This window comes from Etheostoma spectabile, chromosome 2 (assembly GCF_008692095.1).
Source record: "Etheostoma spectabile isolate EspeVRDwgs_2016 chromosome 2, UIUC_Espe_1.0, whole genome shotgun sequence".
In the NCBI taxonomy this organism is placed as follows: domain Eukaryota; kingdom Metazoa; phylum Chordata; class Actinopteri; order Perciformes; family Percidae; genus Etheostoma; species Etheostoma spectabile.
In genome coordinates, this window is record NC_045734.1 from 12,153,645 (window position 1) to 12,173,026 (window position 19,382).

Consider the following 19,382-nt stretch of genomic DNA (forward strand, 5'->3'; position numbering starts at 1 on the left):
ACACACACACACACACACACACACACACACACACTGATATACAGTAGCAGACAAATTGCTAAAACATACAGGAAGGCCCTTTTTTGGTTATTTCCTTGAAATATTTTCATATTTAGCCTATTTGCACTATTGCAACTGTTATTAATGTGTAATAAACTGGAGGTTATTAAAGCAATTGCATATTTAATTTAGTAGATTTATGTCAATAAAGTATAAAAATTATATGACAATAAATAATATATGATTGATATTAAATAGTGTGAAAACAAATTGTGAAGACACAGTAGGATACACATTGCAATCCATAATCATGCTATAAAATAAACTACATTGTCTTTGCTCTAAATAGTACAATTTTTCATGGAAAGAACGATACAATAGGGTTTTTAGTTGTCTCAGCAGGGCCTAACAAGGTGCTGACCTTTGCTTGAGGACCAGTAGTTAATGAGCATGAGTGAAACTGAATACCCATTGCCAGGAGGGGGTAACCGTACATGTCTGCCATTGCTGGCATAATTCATGACAGCTCTGCATCTAGCATTGCTGTTTTTAGGCTAGAGTATCCCTGAAACTCTCAGGACACGTGCAAGCTGAAACCAGAGGACACCACAGCGAGCAGCTAATGCTTTTTCTTACTAGACAACCATCACCAAATTGTGACATTTTGCTCATTTTTTGGATGTCTGCATAAGTTAATGAACTTGGTCTTGTGTCAAATGAAATAAGATTCTTAAAAATCAAACAAGATACAAAGATGTCACCATGTATTAATTTAGTTTACTGAAGTGTATAGAAGTTATGATCAAAAACTTCAGTAACGGAAAGCTTAAAATACGCTAAAGAAGCAAACAATGAGAACATGAATAATACATTTTATCATAGCATAATATTTACCTTGTGTATTTGCAGATACTTTATGTTCAGCTACAGCAAACAAATTCTCTTAAAGCCCTCAGACTTTTCACTTTGGTGCTATCCGATGGCAGTATCAAGAAGGATGCTGCGCTTTCAAATCTTAGATACCAGATAGGGCTTATTACATGTTGTATTCATGTGTTCAATTTAGTAATAATGTCAATTAAATCTTTGTAATATATTAATTAAAATTTGTTTCTATTTTTCTAATAATTCTGCAGTTTTAAATGTTAATAAGTTGCTAATTTTAGGACATTGGTCCAGGTGTTATTAATAATCTATAAACAATTGGTAAATTATTTATTTACTGAGAACCCACCCCTTACACCATATAAACCCTTTGAGGTGCTTTGTTAAAAAGAAAAATGGCAGCAGTAGTTTGATTAATTTGAGTTTAACAAATTCAGAGGGTGGTCTATGCTGTAGAGATAGTAAAAACGTTTGAGGGGAATTTGTGATTTATTTTGGGCTATGTAAATAAAATGGACTTTACTTAACATGAAACAATATGGCAGGTTTTCCTCAATCATAATATTTAAGCCACATTTGTGTTGCTTCTTTAAATATGAAATATTTATAAATTGGTCAACCTGCTGAATCTTTCACCAGTAGGTCAGTAAAAGTGGCCTAAATACTCACAGTGATCATTTGCCCTCCTTAAGTGAATTTTCATTATTGGTAGTTTACGGTAACTCTCTAATCCCTTGCATCCAGTAAAACAGCTCACATATGACACTTTCAAATCCAAAGACGACCTTTGACTCTTTGAACCATAAAACCCTTGAGGGCTGGAAGGGGTGATCTGGAGAAGTGCGGTGTCTGGCTGCTAGTGACTACCTCACAGCAGGTGTTCAAGCTCTCAAACCTCTCCAGTTCCCACTCAAAGCTGCAGAAGGCACAATCCCATAGGAAACACAAACATATCATGCAGAAATTATGCATATATTCAACAAGTCTGTGTTGACACTACATTATAAAATCCAGAGTAATCTAATATATTTAAAATTTAGTGTTTTTTTCTCATCACTGTAATAGGGTAAAAAGATAATCTTTTAACACCTTGACATACAATTTTGACAAGTAGCTGCAAGATTTGGAAAAAGTATCTTAATTCCCACAATCTGACAGGATTTGATACGTATTTTAACTCTTCATTTATCAAAGCTATGATGTTTACATTGAGTGAGATCTTCCTCATAATTTTTAAGGCTGCACGATTCCATCAAATGATAACATTCTTGTTGTACGTGTATCATTTTAAAACATAAATTAAAATGTTGGGTTTGAAAAATATTGTCTGCAAGCATGAGGTCATTTATACTTTCACTTTTCATGTAATCACTTTAATTTAAGGATGTGTGCCATCTGGTCAGCTCTTACTCGTTGATAGGAGACTTGCCAATCAGAGCTTCTGCTTCTCCTGCCAGACTCCTTTCAACTTTCTCATAATTACCATAGAAATCTACAACTACTTCAGTGGCAGACTCCAGACTCCTCAAGTACACATCAGTCAGTTTTTCAAATGCTTACAAGCGGCCCAAAGACCCACATCTGCTCTGTGAGCAGATGAACAACTGTCTGACCAACGCTTGTCAACTCTCAAAATCTGTCACTGTAAAATCAACACTTGTTAACACTGGAAGATTTGCTGTGTTACTGTTCAACTTATCCTTCAGACTCAAATGGTTATTTTTAGAGGAGGTATATATTGTGTATTCTGTACCAACATCTGATGGAAGCAGGGGTTCAAAAGGTCTTCATGCGGACAGTTCTTGGCGTTGATTAATGGTGCTCATGATTTAACACCTGCTGTTTTAATGTGGCCACAGTAAGAAACTGATCTCAACATGCTTGCATGAGCGGTGTCCCTATTTTAAATAGCTGCCTAAATTTATCAGCTTTGTGGAGGTCAGTTAAACCTGTATGTTCATATTTTGGCACAGAAAGAGAAAATCAAATTTTTAATAGCACTGACTTTTATTAAGTATAAGGGAGGTGGTTGTACAATACAGCCTTTGCATGGATTTGGCATGGCATGGCATTTCTTTTATAACAATAAAAATTTAAACATTCGACGAAGAAGACTAACTGCAAACTTCATAAACAATTTAGCAGTATTGAAGCACGTTATTTAATTTAATAGCTGTTTGTCATTGCAAGGCAAAAGATAACAGGCTTAAAGGAGACATATTATGCTAATTTTCAGGTTCATTCTTGTATTTTGGGTTTCTACTAGAACATGTATACATGTTTAAAAAACAACATTATTTTTCTCACATGGTCTGTCTGAATTTACGTTTTAGCTCTGTTTTAGGGCCTGTCTCTTTAAGCCCCCCCCCCACCGGAAAAAGCCCAGTCTGCTCTGATTGGCTTGCAAGAAACACATGGTACCTTTGCAATGGTAGTTCTCAAGCCAGGGGTGAAGATACTCAGATGAGGGTGGTATATTCTAAAAAGTGAGTTTTATAAATATATATATATGTCCCCCTTTAAGAAGAAGTAAACGAATACTTAAGTAAAGTATTATCAAAATGTGGTTTCATGATAAAAGTACCTGTTCTGCAGAAAAATGGCCGCAGAGAGTGATATATTATTCAGTATATACAGATACAGAAAACTGTATTATTCCCATAGGGGCAATTAATTTTAGAGTCTATCCCATTCATGTCATAAATAAGTACAAGATCATCATACTGAAAATACTGATACATCCACATGTATGCAGCATTTTACTGTTGTAGGTGGTGGAGGTAGAGCTAGTTTTAACTACTTCATACTGTTTACAGTTGAGAATTCTAGTCTTGTGGTTCCCAACCTAAGGGTTAGGCCCCTCCAAAGGCAAAATTCTACTACATACTGTGTGTACTGTCTATTTATTTTTACAAGTACCTTAAAATTGTACTTAAGCACAGTACTTGAGTAAATGTTCTGGTAAAACAGATTGTTTCTAAGAGGCTGCGCCACATTGATGACTCTGAGGGTAAGCGTGGGATTTGAGGGTGACAAAGGCTTTATACTGGTGGCCTCTGTCCTTGATATTACTGTCAGTGTGCCCTCCACATGGAGCAACTGTTTGCCCAACCCCTCCCTGCTGCATACCACCAAACTAGGGCCCCATCCAGGAACAACACTTGGGTCCTCAACACTTAGAGCTCTAATAAATAGATCATTACATTGCAAGATAACAGTACTCAGCATTGTCCCTGATAGCAATCTAAACTAAAATTATTTTTCACCCACTCCTTCATTTACGTTTGTCTAATCTCCCATGAGTCCCGTATGGTCCAGTGGTGGGAGTGGATTAAATTTGACTGACACAAATCTCAAACTACATCTACAGACGACTGCATGAACTTGTAGTAAATTCTTTTAGCTGACTGGCACCAGCTGGCGGGGAACATTTTTCTCCATCAAGGAAAGGCAGCTGTTACAGTAAGAGGGGCAGAGCACTAATGGCATTCTCTTGTCCACATATATTATCAGTACTCATTATGTTTACCATCATTTTTAATGTATTTAAAAAAAGCCAAATTCCCCTTTACATGCGTAAAAGAAAGCTGAGTTACGTTACAGTTTTCACAACAACCTCTTGAGATAACTCTTGTTATGATTTGATACTATAAATAAAATTGAATTGAGTTGAACATATTGTGCAGCACAAAAATATGTCCTGCCAAAGGCCATGACTCACTCAAAAAGTTTAAATTCGTCAGTCAGTGCATCAATGTCACCTCAATCTCATTTCCCTTTATTAATGCTTTTGGGACAAGGTGGCTATGTCTAAGGAACAGTGACAAAATGACAGTTGTTATGCCTATTATACTAAACCTAGCTGAATAAACTCATGTTTGTCCGTTTCAAAGTCCATTCCCAACAAGCCCTTTATAGTTATATATGAGGGGACAACTGAAATACACCCATGTAGTGGTTCCTTACTGCGATGTTTAGAAAAATGCAAGTGTCTCAGAAAATGTGCTTAAGAAATTCTTAAGGAGAGGGGAGCTGTTCCTCCAGGAAAGGTGCTGAATCTTGGCTTTTTTTTTTCTTCTTCACAAGGCCTCATGCTTCATGTTCGTTTGAAAATGGTACACAGCATCACATAAGCGTAATTCACAAGGGGGGAAATCAAAACTGGCCAGTGCAACCCACCTCAAAAACCTATTATATATATATATATATATATATATATATATATATATATATATAAATAATTAGTCCTTTATATAAATAAAGACATGTTCACCATACCTGATGCAGAAAAGGCACAATAGTTGCAAATAAAATTCACCACTCCCCATCAATGTTGAACCCAAAGTTACGCTCTTCGCACCCCTCCCAGACTGAGATTCACACCAGAGAGATATCATCGTGGGATTTTCCTTGGGACTCCCCCCCATCTCTCTCTCCTCATCTCTCTCTCTCTCTCTCTCTCTCTCTCTCTCTTTCTCTCGCTCTCTCTGCGTCCTCGCTCTCCACCCTCCTCGTTCCTCCAGCATGCAGAGTTTTCCGTCCTGTGTCGGGACAACATCGTAAACGAGGACCACCTGACGGTAAGACCGGTCCAAATGGAAGCAGCGGAGGAAACTCTCACTTACCGAGATGACACCCTACTTCACAGGAAGCTGCTCCCAGAAGAAAAGCATAAGGACAACACGCGCAGTGAGCGTCAAGCCAAAGAGACAAAAAGCGACGAGTCCAACTATGTGGACCTGGACATGAAACCGGACGGCGCAAAAACAGTGAAGGTTTCTTTCACTGGCGAGGGAAACCAGCTCTCTGTTATCAAATGCGACGGTTCAAAGCAGGGGCAGCATGACGAGGAGGGTAAAATGATTTCGAAGTACTTTGTTGAAGAGCAGTTAGAGGACAAGCAGGCCACCTTCCCTGGGCCTGTTTTGGGTGAGCCTCCATTGGAAACTCTGACCAAACGTCCCAACAGCGACCAGGACATGGAGAATGAGAAGCAGCGCCAGGCCGAGCTCGACCCGAGTGACTGCAGTGACCATGTATGCAGTGAGAGTGATGAGCTCCAATACACGGACATGTATCTGAACAGCAAAACGGATTCCGATGATGGTTCCAGTGCGGTGCTGTCCGACCACTGCGGCTCCGACACCGTGGAGGACGAGTCTCACTATATCACCACGCACGAAATCCAGTTGACCGAGCTCGATCACGACGTAGATTACGACCTGGGAAGAGGGACCTGTTGGGATCTTGAAGACGACAACTTGGTGTATTCCTTTGTGGATTACGCGTCTTTTGAAAGCGATGAAACGCATGAGGGAACTGTCATACTTGAGGGCAGGAGCCAGGCGAAAGTGCAGGCTAATCTTGGTGGAGCAGTTGTCAGCACCGAGCAGGAAGACAGTGATCTTTGTGACTCGGACAAATGTGCCAGCTCAGATGAAAGCTTGTGCAAAAGCTACAACGGAGAAGCTAATGCGGGGAAAATTCATTTATCAATAAAAGCATCCTCCCGGGCGGTAAATGAACCTGTCAATTTCTTTGATAAAGGCACCTGTGGGTACACAAAACACTTTGGAGACGGGAGCCACGTCTCTTTTGTGAGCTCTGGCTCCAGAGTGGGGCCCTTGTGCGACAGAGCGCAATACTTCATCCCTGCTCCGGGCCGTCAGCACCTTGCATCCAAACTAAGACGGAAAGATATTAATGAGTACTCCAGCGGAGGGTCCAGTTCCATCAGCGAGCTGGACGACGCTGACAAAGAGGTGCGTAATTTAACCGCCAAGTCTTTCCGGAGCTTGGCTTGTCCATACTTCGATGCCATTAATCTTAGTACCTCTAGTGAGTCTTCTATGTCTGAGTATGGGCTAAATAAGTGGTCAGCTTATGTGGACTGGAATTATGGAAACATATCGCGGGGAAGAGAACGGAGCGTTATTGCGCACAAGACTTCCAGCGCAACTTGGGAAATGAATAAGACTGTGGAGAGTAAGAGACATGGTAAACCTATTACTGGCATGAAAGCTCCACAAACCAAAATGTACGCATTGCACAATAGAACGTCGTCTCAACAATCATCCTCTTCTAGCAAAAAGATCGAACTGAAAGATCCTGTTCAGTCAAAGCAGCATGGAGTCACGCTGAATTTCCGCTATAATGTTAAAGCGCCTGACGGCGCCAAACGTCCAAAATGCTCCAAGAAAGCACAATCAAATAAGGGTACGGAGGCTGTGTTGGCCAGGTCAGGGTGTGAGATGCAGTGTAATCACACAGATAGCATGGAGGATACACACAAAAAAGCAGTTTTTGCATCAAGTCTATTGAAAAACGTGATTTCCAAAAAGATGCAGTTTGAACAGGAGCGTAAAATGGAGAGGGGTGAAATTTGTGACACATACCCAGCTCTCTCCCCGACGATTCACCTCAAAGATCAAGATGGGATGAAAGATAGTCAAAGACAGACATCAGAATCAGGTTCAGGTTATAATTCTGCGGATGACCAATACCTGGTGGGCAACAGACCCGGTTACTGTGAGTCTGCAGAGGAGCAAAAAATCAACAAAGATGATTCAGAAAAGGGACAACAGGAGCCTCCAAAAGCATCCCTCAGCCACAGTCAAAGTAGTGCATTTAATTCACTGAAACATGATGAGCCAGAACCTGTTAATGAACCCACATCTGTAACTGACACGCAGGCCACAGCAAAAGGATTAGACACCAGCAGCATGCTGACAAGACTGCTCTTTGTTCCAAGCTGCCAGCTCCTTTCAAAAGAGAAGGATTTTACCAAAGACTTGCAAAGCTGTGCACCTGTCACAGGCGGGCCACAGAAATGCGAAAAAGACTTTCAAACGGGCAATAAAGGAAACATACTAGGCAAAGAAGAAAAAGAGAAGGGGGGGAAAACCCCTGAGATAAAAATATGCCTGAGGAGTGTGAAGGAAGATAAAGGCTGTACACTGAATATTGCCAACCTGTTAACCCCTAAACTAAGTTTCAACACTGTGAACACATTCAGAGCAGCAGGTGAAGCCAAATGCCACGTTTTGTCTGCTTCAGATAAAATCCCAAACTTCACAGTTAGAGACATAAGAGACACCAAATGCAAGTTTCAAACACCAATATATCAGGTCAGAGATGTCCGTAAATTGGTAAAAAGTTCCTATCGCTTTGTTTCATTGGAAAGTAGTGAGAGCAAATGTTCCACAGCAGCTGATAAACTTGAGGCCACAAAGGAGCCAGTTAAGCATGTTTCACCATCTCCTATTGTAATTAAATGTCACTCTGTAAAAACAAATGTTAAACAACAGACAGCTGAGGTGTTACAGACACAAGGAGAGGCAGGCATCTCATCTAAAACATCTCAAAGTGAAAATACACCATCACATTGCACTGCCAGTAGGGTGCCAATTGTTGTTTCAAAGCAGCTTCCCCCTGACCAGTCAGAAATTCAGCCAAATATTGAAACCAAACTGATAAAACAGAGGCAGGAAAAGTTTGCATGTGAGACGGCTGAAAGGAGAAACGAGCCCAAAATGCCAAAACAGGCTGCGTTAGAGAAGCTTAAAGCTGCAGTAAAAACAATGGAGCAGCTTTATGTTTTTGATAGAAATGAGTGGAAGCGTAAAACTCATGCTCCACAACCAATCACAGATAGCCACGTGTTGTCGCTTATTGCCAGTGAGGAGCAGGGTGCCGAGGAGCTTGAGACAACGAACACTGACAGGATTCCTCAGTCACAGGAAGATAAAGGAGCTCCGAATATCATGCATGTTCCATATAACCATGACACATTTCAAACACAATCACAGGAAAGTAAAACATTTAGTAACAAACATGTCCTTCATTTTGGTAATAAGGCACGTGTCAGCATTAGTTCAGATAGTAACCATATTCCACAAAGCTCTGTGCTGCAAACATCATCGACTATGAAAAGCTCCAAGACACCAGTGGCTCCACTGTCGGTGAAAATAGAGCCCCCAAAACACAGCCAGGTGGAGCCGGGAAAGGTCAAAATCATTCCCACTAATCCTACTGTTGCACAGGCCTGCTCAGACTCTGAGAACTATTTAACCATACCGGGGCTGGGGTACACAAATGAAATTAAACTGCTGAATCAAGAGCCTGTTTTGAGGGAGGTGAGTTCAAGCAATAGCCAAATCAAAACAGGTGACAGAAAGACACCTGAGCAAAAAAGATCTCCGTTAATCATGGAGTACCCAGCTTCAAGCATCTACCACTCGGGGCAAACAACAAGGCCTCAAGCACAGCAGCAGGTGTTGTGTTTCTCTCCATCTGTCCCGACTGTGTCACCTGCACCTTCTACTGGAGAGGCAGTCCCACAAACCCAGCGCAAGATGCTTTTGGACCCCACAACAGGCCATTATTATCTGGTTGACACGCCCATACAGGCCACCACAAAGAGACTATTCGACCCTGAGACAGGCCAGTATGTGGATGTACCCATGCCCCATTCTCCTGTGGCACCTGTCACCCCTGTGCCTGTCTCTTTGTCCCCCCTGGCCCTGAGCCCAGGAGCATATGCTCCCACCTACATGATCTACCCAGGCTTCATCCCCTCGCCCACTCTGTCAGCCCAGGCGGTGTTGCCACAGTCACCGTGTCACTCTGAGGATGCAGGTGGAGAAAAGGTAAAAAACGGCAGAAGCCCTAAGCCAGAAACGAATGCAGCGGGCGCAGAGAATGTGTATTACAGTGCAAAAGGTGGGGCTTCACAAGGACCACTGCAGCTTCCAGTAAGTTTGGGACATGTGAGCGCCAGAGGAGGTGCAGCGACCTCTGACAGGAAGCCAGTTATCAGCATCACAACGCAACAAGGTCCAAGAATCATTGCACCGCCTTCCTTTGATGGAACAACAATGAGCTTTGTGGTGGAGCATCGGTGACCAAGGCAACATCTCATCATACATGTAAGTTAGCACATATTCACATGTTCCCTTGACTCCTACTACCATTCTTTTTTGTGTGTGTGAGTGAATGTAAATGTGATTTTATTTAACATTTTAATACATTTAGCTGAAACCAGATAAAATATGTATTTGTTTAAATGTTGCACACATGCTTACTGTCAACTTTACGAAACCCATTAAATCCATAAGGTTAAACGCACAAAAAATGTTGTGTGTGCTATATGGTGATGCAGGTGTGTAATTCAGTCACATAACAAAGACCATAGCCTAGCTTTGGTCTTTTCCAGAGCTTTCATCTGTGTCACACTCCTTCATCAGCAGATAGCGTATGCTAGCGTGTGGTGAGTGAACCTTGAGCTAAGATTATTTTGTCAAATGAAAATAAGATAAAATGCTATTTACAGGGATTAAGGAAATTGGCCATCATAATAATGAAAAAATAAACTGAATACAAAATTGAACCAAAATTTATCACAAATGAAGGTAAGACATTCATTAAAAATGGACATTATTGAGATTCATAGTTTTTAGGGCCGTGCTCGTAAGCTCAAAAAGCAACTCAGTTACAGCGATAAGCCTGTTCTTGTAATTAAGATATATTCCACTCCCCTTAATAAATTATCCATTCTCTAATTTGACAGTGAGATTTATTTGGTTTGATGTTTCGAGGTTATTGAAGATGAACCAAGGGCTTTCATTGTACATTGCGGTGTAACACTCACACAGTCATCACGTGTGCCACATGAGTTTTTTTATTTTTTGGTTGTAAAAGTTGCTAAAGCAACAGTCCGGCTCGGCTGCTTCAGCAGTGGCATATTTGTGTTAATAGACATGCAGTAGCTTCATGACAGGTAACCTGACTCCACTGGGCATGCTGGGAATTTCAGCCTCAGCCCAGTGCAAGTCGGTTGAGGTCCCTTTTCTCTGCATTACACATCGTCGGGCTATTTTAATAGCGTGAGACAAGTTTGTTTACATGTTTAATTCTCAGGGTTGGAAAGTGTCACAGGAAAGTATTCCAGTCAGTGACACCTTACATCAGGCTTTTCTTCATCAGTGTTAGAAATGTTTTAATTACTTGAATAAAGTCACAGTTCATAAATGTGTTTGTTCCTTGTTTGCATTTTGTAGTAACAATCAGTCCAAAAAGAACAAGCTAAACATGTAGCTTAGAAGTTCAGTTCACAAAAATAAGGAAAAACAAAAATGTCCACTTACCTTTATGTAGCAGACAGTTTCATTTTTTTTGTAAAGGTTTTTAGATTGGTATTTTCCTCAAACGTAAATAGATTTATTTTAGAAGATTGTCTGACTGACTTACACACTAAAGTAATAGCATAGCGAGGTCTGTTAATTATCTTGAGTGGCCAAGAAATTGTTTCTCGAACCACAATTTTGAATACAGTTCATCTTTACTTACTAATGACTTAGCAGCATAAGTGTTAGTGTCAGAAGTCTCAAAACCTCAGTAAATGAAACCAAAACTGTCTGCCTGTACAGTGGTCACTTTGGTACATGTCAAGCTTATGTATAAGTTTTAATTTTTCATTGTTAGCTGAATATCCATCAGCGCCAGCTTGACCTTTAGCTGCAATGTGTACTTCTGCTGTGATTTGGCCTTAATGCTAGCTTGTTAGCATGACATTTTTACCATTAGCAAATCATTCACATATATTACATTTACTAAGATTGCTTGGAAACAAAAATTCAGTTTTTCAAATCTGTTAGCTGTCTTAATTAAAGCTAAGTTAAATGCTAACATGCTGTTTCAACATGTATTCACACACAACACACTTACCACATTTAGTGTGTAAGGGACGATGTAGAGTGAGAAAGTTATTATTCCTTTCTCACAGCAGAGTTTTTGACTCGTTGCAGTAGAAAAGGCACAGGTGTAATGAATAACAGTAATTGAGTGTGCCAGTAAGCTGTGACCCGCATGCATAGTGCAAGTAACTGAAACACCAATGTGAAATACAACCATTATTATTTTATTACAGAATTACACTTGTGGTTTTCTCCCTATGACATGAGTTATTATTCAAATGTGTTCCATAATCAAAACTTTATAAACAATCAAAAAAACATGAACACATTTCAAAGACAATGACAAGGATAAAAGATTGGATAAAAAATAAAATAATTCATTAAAATAGATAGATTAAGAAAATAAATCAGTCAAACGGACCAAGGTATTTCAAGGTTGGCCCTGTTGGTGTGAAGTATTAATAATGTTGCTTTGCCATTGTTTGGTCCTTACTCTAGGCAGTTAAAAGGTGTATACTTTGCAGCAGTGCAAAGCAGTGTAAAGATTTGAAAATAGTAATAATGTCCTCAATTCTCCTGGTTCCTACTTGCTATCCTGTAGACATTTTGGGAAGGTCTGACAGGAGACAACTTAAACAATCCATCCAGCTGGTGATGAAGCAGGCAGAAATGCAGAAATATAGAAGGAAATACTGAAAGACAGACACAAAGAGTATTTTCCTCCCTCTTTATATCGTTAAATGCTGTAGCCAAAAACAATGTAACATTCATTCTCAGTTTCTCATACACTCATATACAGTATATATACACACTTACAACAAGTAACAGTCCATTCTCAACTAATGTGTCAGAGCAATAATACAACAACAAGAGCATGAAGGATACATGTCAGCTGGATGCGTGGCTGGCAGAGGCCTAACATGGGGTTAAATAGTGCTGTGATGAGGAACAGAAGGGGTGGGTGTGTGTGCGTGTGTGTAACTGGTGGTGGTGGGGGTGTTAGTCGGCGGAGGGACACGGGGGCATGGCTGGGATAGTGATGCAGGAGGAAAAGGTCAGGCAATGTAAAGTATTTGTTGTGCTGATACAGGAAGAGGACAGCTGCTTGGAGAGATCAGATGCTGCTCCAGCTCCAGCATGGAAGCGAGTCTGCGGGGCTGAGATGGGGTCAACTTTTTATAGTCCCCTCCCCCTCTGCTTTTTCCTAAACGGGGAGAAGGAGGTGCAGAGCACTGTCGACCTCCAGCACTCCTACGTAAACAAATCGAGCAGCTTGCCTCTGGCATTGATTTGACTGAATCTGGTCAGCTTTTTCAGTACCAGGAACTACAGGCTAAAAAGTCACATTACAATGCCTTAGGACAATGACTTCTATCATAAACTGGACAAAAACTAAATCATATTTTCCCCTCTAAAGTCCCAGTTTTTTTCATTGCATCCGTCAGAGTTTAACACCCTTTTTATGTTTTCTTTTATGTCACCTCCAGACATCTTCACCGAAGAATCTGCCTTCATTCACCGTAAGTGGAGTTTTCACCCCACCCACCTGTGATCTACTCTGGAGGACAACTTTCACCAACAACACTATTTTTATCCCCACTATGTTGTGTTGTTTATCCTTGCAGCAGACATTACTGTAATCCCTATGCATTGCAGCACTTTGTAGGGTAAACGCATTAAGCCACGTCCTCTGGCTGATGCTCTGCCATGTTGCTATATGAAGCTGCTTTGTAATACTTTCCATTCAGCTGCTGTCTAGAACTTTTGAAATGCTGTTTGGGCCCTGCAACATGTCTATTCAAAAGGAAACAAAGCAGGCATCTATTACAGTTCAGTGTAAGTCATTGTTTGCTAAGCCACTATTTTATTATTATGTATTTAATGTTACCATGTCTTTAAAGCGAGTCCATGTAACTTTTGAAAGGAAAGCCATCTTTATTTTACAAATGAAAAGTTAAATTTATAAGCAATAAAAATGAACCGTGCTGAACTCAATACACTCAGGGGATTTGATGCTACAACCTCTCTTGTTTTGGTTTGACCATGTTACAGTAGCTAATGTCGGCAAACTTGATAGATATTACTGTATAACAGACATTACTGAGTCAGTTTACTCACATTATGTCTACATTTGTGCTACTGTTACACTCTATTTTAGGATGTCATGGATTAACGTTTCATTAATTTTACCACAAACCTGCTTGTTACCAGCAGCCCAACAAAGTACTGCAACTAAAATAATCCCTAAATGTCCAAAAATATTTTCCATACAAACCGGCATTGTTAAAGAGACATTGGTAAAACTTCCACTTCCCAAATAATTTTTCCTGCATTCCAGGAAAAGCTTGGGAAATTGAATCAAGGGTGGGCTACTGTATATTCAACGCCTCCATTGCAGAAGGGACTGCATGGAGTTGTGGCCAAAAGGTTGCCTGTGCTTGCTGTGCTGGCAACAAAAGAACCTGCCAGTGACAAAGGAGGCTGTTTAACCGAGGAAGGGGTCCTTTTGGGCTTGTTTGGCAAAAGGCATTCCTGAGACAGCAGATTGGTATCAGGAGGACAGAAGGACTGGAGCTTCTGTGGTCACAGATGCAACAATTGTGTGGGTGGAAGTAGGCCATGGAGAACAACTTTTGGTCATCCCTACCTGATTTGTATCAGAAACCCGATCTATTGAGGTCCTATAACTTAAACAATTGGCCATCCTGATCCTAACCATTTGAGTTTAATGCCTAAACCGAAACATCTACGCACAAGCGTAGAAAAAATCAGGTCTCCGGTACAGATCAGGTGGCCAACAGACTCAAAGAGGTTCTGCCAAACTTTCAGATGACTCTGGAGGGTGAAACGGTGCATAGCCCAGTCAGTTCTCAGCATGCGGTCAGAACTGCTTACCCAGACTAACAATATTGTGAAACATTTAAGGAACACCTGAATTTGACTGAGACATCCTCCAAAAAGGAGTAAGAGCTAAAATGCTTGGGAAAAGCCTTGTCCATTTCACTAGCGGAGAACACTGAGGTAGAAAAAAAGCTCCAGATGCTCCAGATGCTGAAAGCTCTGGACATTGTGGGGCTGTCTTGATGCTACCGACATGCCTCCTTAATGTCGTTTAATGGTCAGCGTTAGTGGTTGTGGACTGGCAGAAGTGGAGGGTGGTTCCCATTTTTTAAAAAGGGGGCCAGATGATGTGCACCAACTATTAGGGCATTGCAATACTCAACCTTACTGGGAAAACTTGTACCATGGCACCAAAGAGGTTACCTTGCACAGCAATTCTGAATTCTTGCAATATCACAAGATATCAAAACAACAATGGCATGCGTTCATGCAATCAACCGCCAGGTATTTTTTGAAAGGGCCTGCCCTTTTCCAAACAGTTTCCATTACAGCTTCTCAGACGGTTCTGTGTAACAAACCATCTGGTTCATCAGGTTACTGGAAAGTAGGCTCCGAACAAACCTAAGTTTCAAGAAGGAGCACTGCCGATTCTGGTCGTAGAACAGTGGATTGACTCTTTACCCTTGCAAAGACACAAGAGAGGTAATATATATAATGGGAGTTTGCCCATCAAGTCAACCTTTGTGTATTTGGAGACAGGTTATGACTGTTTCCCTCGTGGTACTGTGTCTTGTGTTGGGTACTGTGGGAGTATGGATACTGGGCCATTGTTACGAGACATTTCTTTTTTTAATTCTAGGCACAATTTCCAAGATGTGGAGTGTTCAGTTAATTGGCGTCAGGATTGCATTTCTGCTTTTTGTGGATGATGTGGCCCTGCCAGCTTAATCAGACTGTGACTTCCAGTGTGCACTGAGATGGTTTGTGGCCAAGTGTACAGCAGCAGGCACAAGGGTCAGCACTTTCAAGTCTGATGCCATGTTACTCTGCCAGGACATGGTGAATTGCTCTTTTGGGTTTTGTGTGCGGCACTGCCCAAAGTAAAGAACTACAAGTATATTGGGGTCTTTAACACAAGTAATGGAACGATGGAGTCAGAGACTGACGGATTGGTGCCATGCCAGCAGTGATGCAGATGTTGTAACTGTTGTTGTGAAACGATAGCTGAGACTGATGGTGTCGCTCTCCATCTCATCAGTTGATCTATGTTCCAACCCTCATGTGTAATCATTAGCGTTGGGTAATTACTGAAAGAATGAGATGGCAGCATGAAGCCACCAAAATTAGTTCCCTTTGCTGGTTGGTTGGGCCCACCCTTAGAGAGGGTGACAAACTTAGACATCTGGAAGACCTTGGAGTAGGACCGCTGCTCTTTCATGTTGAAAGGAGAAAGCAAAGGTTCTTAAGGCATCTGAATTAGATTCCTCCTGGATGCCTATGGATGGAAAACAATTAACAGAACACTGTCACATCTTGGGAAATGATGGGGAATTAAATGTGCCGTTACGCTGCTTGCTATTGTGGCCACAGTGGCCACTGGTATTTAAAAGTTACATAGTCTTGCTTTATTCCACACAATAACATAATTACTTATGGTAAACACAACATATAATAACAGTTTTCTGAGGACAGGGACCATTTGTCTGCAATTAATTTAAAAGACAATGCAGATTAAGGGGTTATGTTGAATAACCCCAAGTTCAATTATTTTATTTCAAAATAGTACATTTTTAAAGATATACCTATTAAATGGTAAATATCTGACATTGTTATGTATCATTTTATTACTCTCCAACACTAATTTTAATCATTCACAATAACATTTCCATGTTTTTAGGAGTCTGTGGCTCATATTCTACTTAATGTGTGTGTAACCTCTGTCTCATGACAAAAATGCTGCTACCTTCACAACTGACATGCTGTATGAAGTGGTGTATGTTTATTTGTTGAAAGCACGCTCCATGTATGTTAGATAGAGAAAAAAGAGGAACACACCAAGGGTGTTGCTCAGATAAAGCACAACTGGGACTCTGGGTGAATAATGTACTTAGGTCAGTATTTCCTAAGTAGTTTTGGGCCTAATGAGTAAGAGCCAGCTGATACATTTAGGGGATAACATCTTCTATTGGTGTTGGTACATTTTACACTTTTGTGTAATGTGGTGGGAGTTGGTGTGTGTATATCTGAATGTGTCCGTGTCCATGGCTGGGAGTTATGTACGGCATTTCAGTATTCTGTGAGCATACAACAAGGAGTCATGTTACTTCAGTGTAGACAGGAGCGTACAGACTGTGTTGGGTGTGTTGTTACACTTTACACACAGCAATGTCAGTTTTTTTTTCTTTTTTAACCCCCTTGACCTTTTTAGTTTAAATGTGTATGAACTGAAGTTTTCATTAAAACGACACACCAACTGATGACTTCCTTATTACTGCTTTCTGTATAGTGAAGTTCTTAGGTTATGTTTTTGTGTGTTCTGTTTCCTTTTGAATATGCAGTAGGGCATCCTAGATCATTGTGCTTTACTTGACTCATTTATACCAGCATCCCACGTAGGATTAATGCAAAACTGTTGATTGCTATTTTTAATGTTTCAAATCTAAACACACATTGAAGGTATTTGGAGCTGCTGGTCAGTCTATGTACCTTATTTCTGTAAAATACATGTTACAATTACCATATGAGTTGATTTCATTATAAGTGATATGAATTCATGCAGTGATTTGAAAGATTTGTTGACTGTGCAGTAGACTAGACATGTCTACTCTTTAAAAACAACTTGGAACAAAATTTAATGCATTTCGAGGTGAAATGTGACTTACCTTTTACATTTAATTCACAACCCATTGTACTAAACTTAATAATTTAATTATACTTTTTAATGAATTTGCCCCTAAGGCAGTTGTGAGTAGTGCAGTTAATTATTGAGAAATTATTAATCTTTTTTAAAGAAATCACTCTATAAGTTCTACCAGACATTTTTCTAGATATCCGAAAAAGAAAATTGTAAGATATGAAATACTACCTCGTGCCAGTAAAAGTATGTTTCATTAGCAAGTTATCCAAAACACATATTTCTCTCATTTCAGATGATTAATTATAGCACATTTACATATTTATTTGAAACCATGTGAAGACTAACATAAATAAAAACTAAATTATAATGTATAAGCTCCAGTAAACCAGCTATTTTAATGTTGTCATAAAGATAAAAATAAAAACATTTAAAAAAAAATTCTCCCATATGCAATGTAGTAGTTTCTTTTAAGACCTTTATCTGTGAGTAATAATGTACTTAATGCACTTCGATTATCACTCTTTGGTCACCAACACTGACAGCAACTAATGGCTGTGAACATTGGTGATAACAGGAGTATACTACATGGACTTGTTAATTGTAAAATGAAACATTGTTAATTGTTTCTGATGAATTTTGCCCAAAGATGCACTGTAACATAGAAAATAATTTGTTTTAAAACATTCTTCCAGATGTCCCTCAGCAAACTGCTGATTTTGAGGTAACATATATGAAAATGACTGTATCAAAGTTTGCTTTTGTATGAAGAAAGAGAGTTCACCAAAGTTGAGATGGTCTGAGATAAGTGTTCTTATGAATGTTCATAGAAAAAGGCCACACATTTGAATGAAATGCCTTAATGGCCGTTCTGTCATGTGGCCTTGCATATATTATATGCCTGATGTCAACTGTGACTGCCCCAGAAGAAGACAGAGGTCAGGATGACAGCCGAGAGATGCCTTGAAAGGAGTAGTGAGTGCTGCTGTGTTTGCACTTAAATCTTGAAAGTACTGAAAATGATGAATGAGTGTAATATAGACTGACAAGCCTTCATATGTTTGCAATAAATTCAAAATCAAGCTACTCCACATGTTTGTGTCCATGCATTTAGACCAAGTTGTGTTTGAATGAAATACATTTTGCTGCTGTCTGAACCTAACCTGATCACTAAAGAAAAAACCCACATGAAGACTTTGTTGGATAAATTAAAAGTAAAAATGTATTCAGATCATTCTTTGTTTGTGTGGGATGTAAGAATAGTAAAAGAAAGAAACAAATTAATTAAAAAGATATACTTTCTAACGAGACACTCTATTTAAGGGTTTAGGAGTTATAACTGATGGTTTTAGTAATGATTAAAAAATGTAAATTAATGTATTATGAGCAACTGAATACATGATTTAGGATTTATTAATCATTAATGACGCAATTGTAGGTTCAAATCATAAACCCTTTATGAATGGTGATTTATAAGAAAGTAGTACCAAAATAGTATATAAATTGATTGAATTTACCTTGAGAAAATAAATTCAACACCACACTATGTTGTCCCTCAGTAAAGCTAAACGTCTGGCTGCACTGACTTACATTTTTAAAATGAACAATCTTCTTACTCAAACATGTAATACACTTTGACTTTTTGATGGACTGTTTCTGAGCATAGCACACATTTTTATTCTGTTTTTCTTTATTGACCATATTTACATTTTATTTTGTTCTATCTCCCTGACCTGATTATCATGGCCCTCTGCAGTTTGATACACGGCTGATAAATAAAAACCCCAAAAAATAAATGAATGACAAAAGTCAAAGGTAATCGAACAGATTTATGCCAACACTTTTGGCATTTGCAGGCGTGTGAGGTTAGCTTTCTGGTAACACTGAAACATCACCCGGGCCGAGGATTAAGTTTAACCTGACAGTTTGCTGCTGTGTTTACTCGGTTGCCGTGGATGCAGAGAGACTGGCAGACACTGGTTTGCCCCCAGCTGCTCTCTGTGGTTTCTAAAGAATCTACATTACGGTCCAGTTGTTGTATTTGAATGCCAAGAGGGGCTCTGATGTCGAAGCTGTGACACAAGAAAAGTCAAGATGTATTGCCTCAC

General features: G+C 39.8%; 1 protein-coding gene across 1 annotated transcript; it reads left to right on the forward strand.

The window, feature by feature from the left end:
* The first annotated feature begins 5,389 nt into the window (after nucleotides 1–5,389).
* Nucleotides 5,390–18,363, forward strand: LOC116698936 (uncharacterized protein C4orf54). Its single transcript, XM_032531194.1, has 2 exons — nucleotides 5,390–9,812; nucleotides 13,067–18,363. The coding sequence occupies exon 1, from the start codon at nucleotides 5,481–5,483 to the stop codon at nucleotides 9,786–9,788; it is 4,308 nt and encodes a 1,435-aa protein (XP_032387085.1). The 5' UTR covers nucleotides 5,390–5,480; the 3' UTR covers nucleotides 9,789–9,812; nucleotides 13,067–18,363.
* Nucleotides 18,364–19,382: the final 1,019 nt, after the last annotated feature.

Excerpts from the sequence above, each read along its gene's own strand:
- LOC116698936 (XM_032531194.1), top strand. The coding sequence starts at position 5,481 with ATGGAAGCAGCGGAGGAAACTCTCACTTACCGAGATGACACCCTACTT.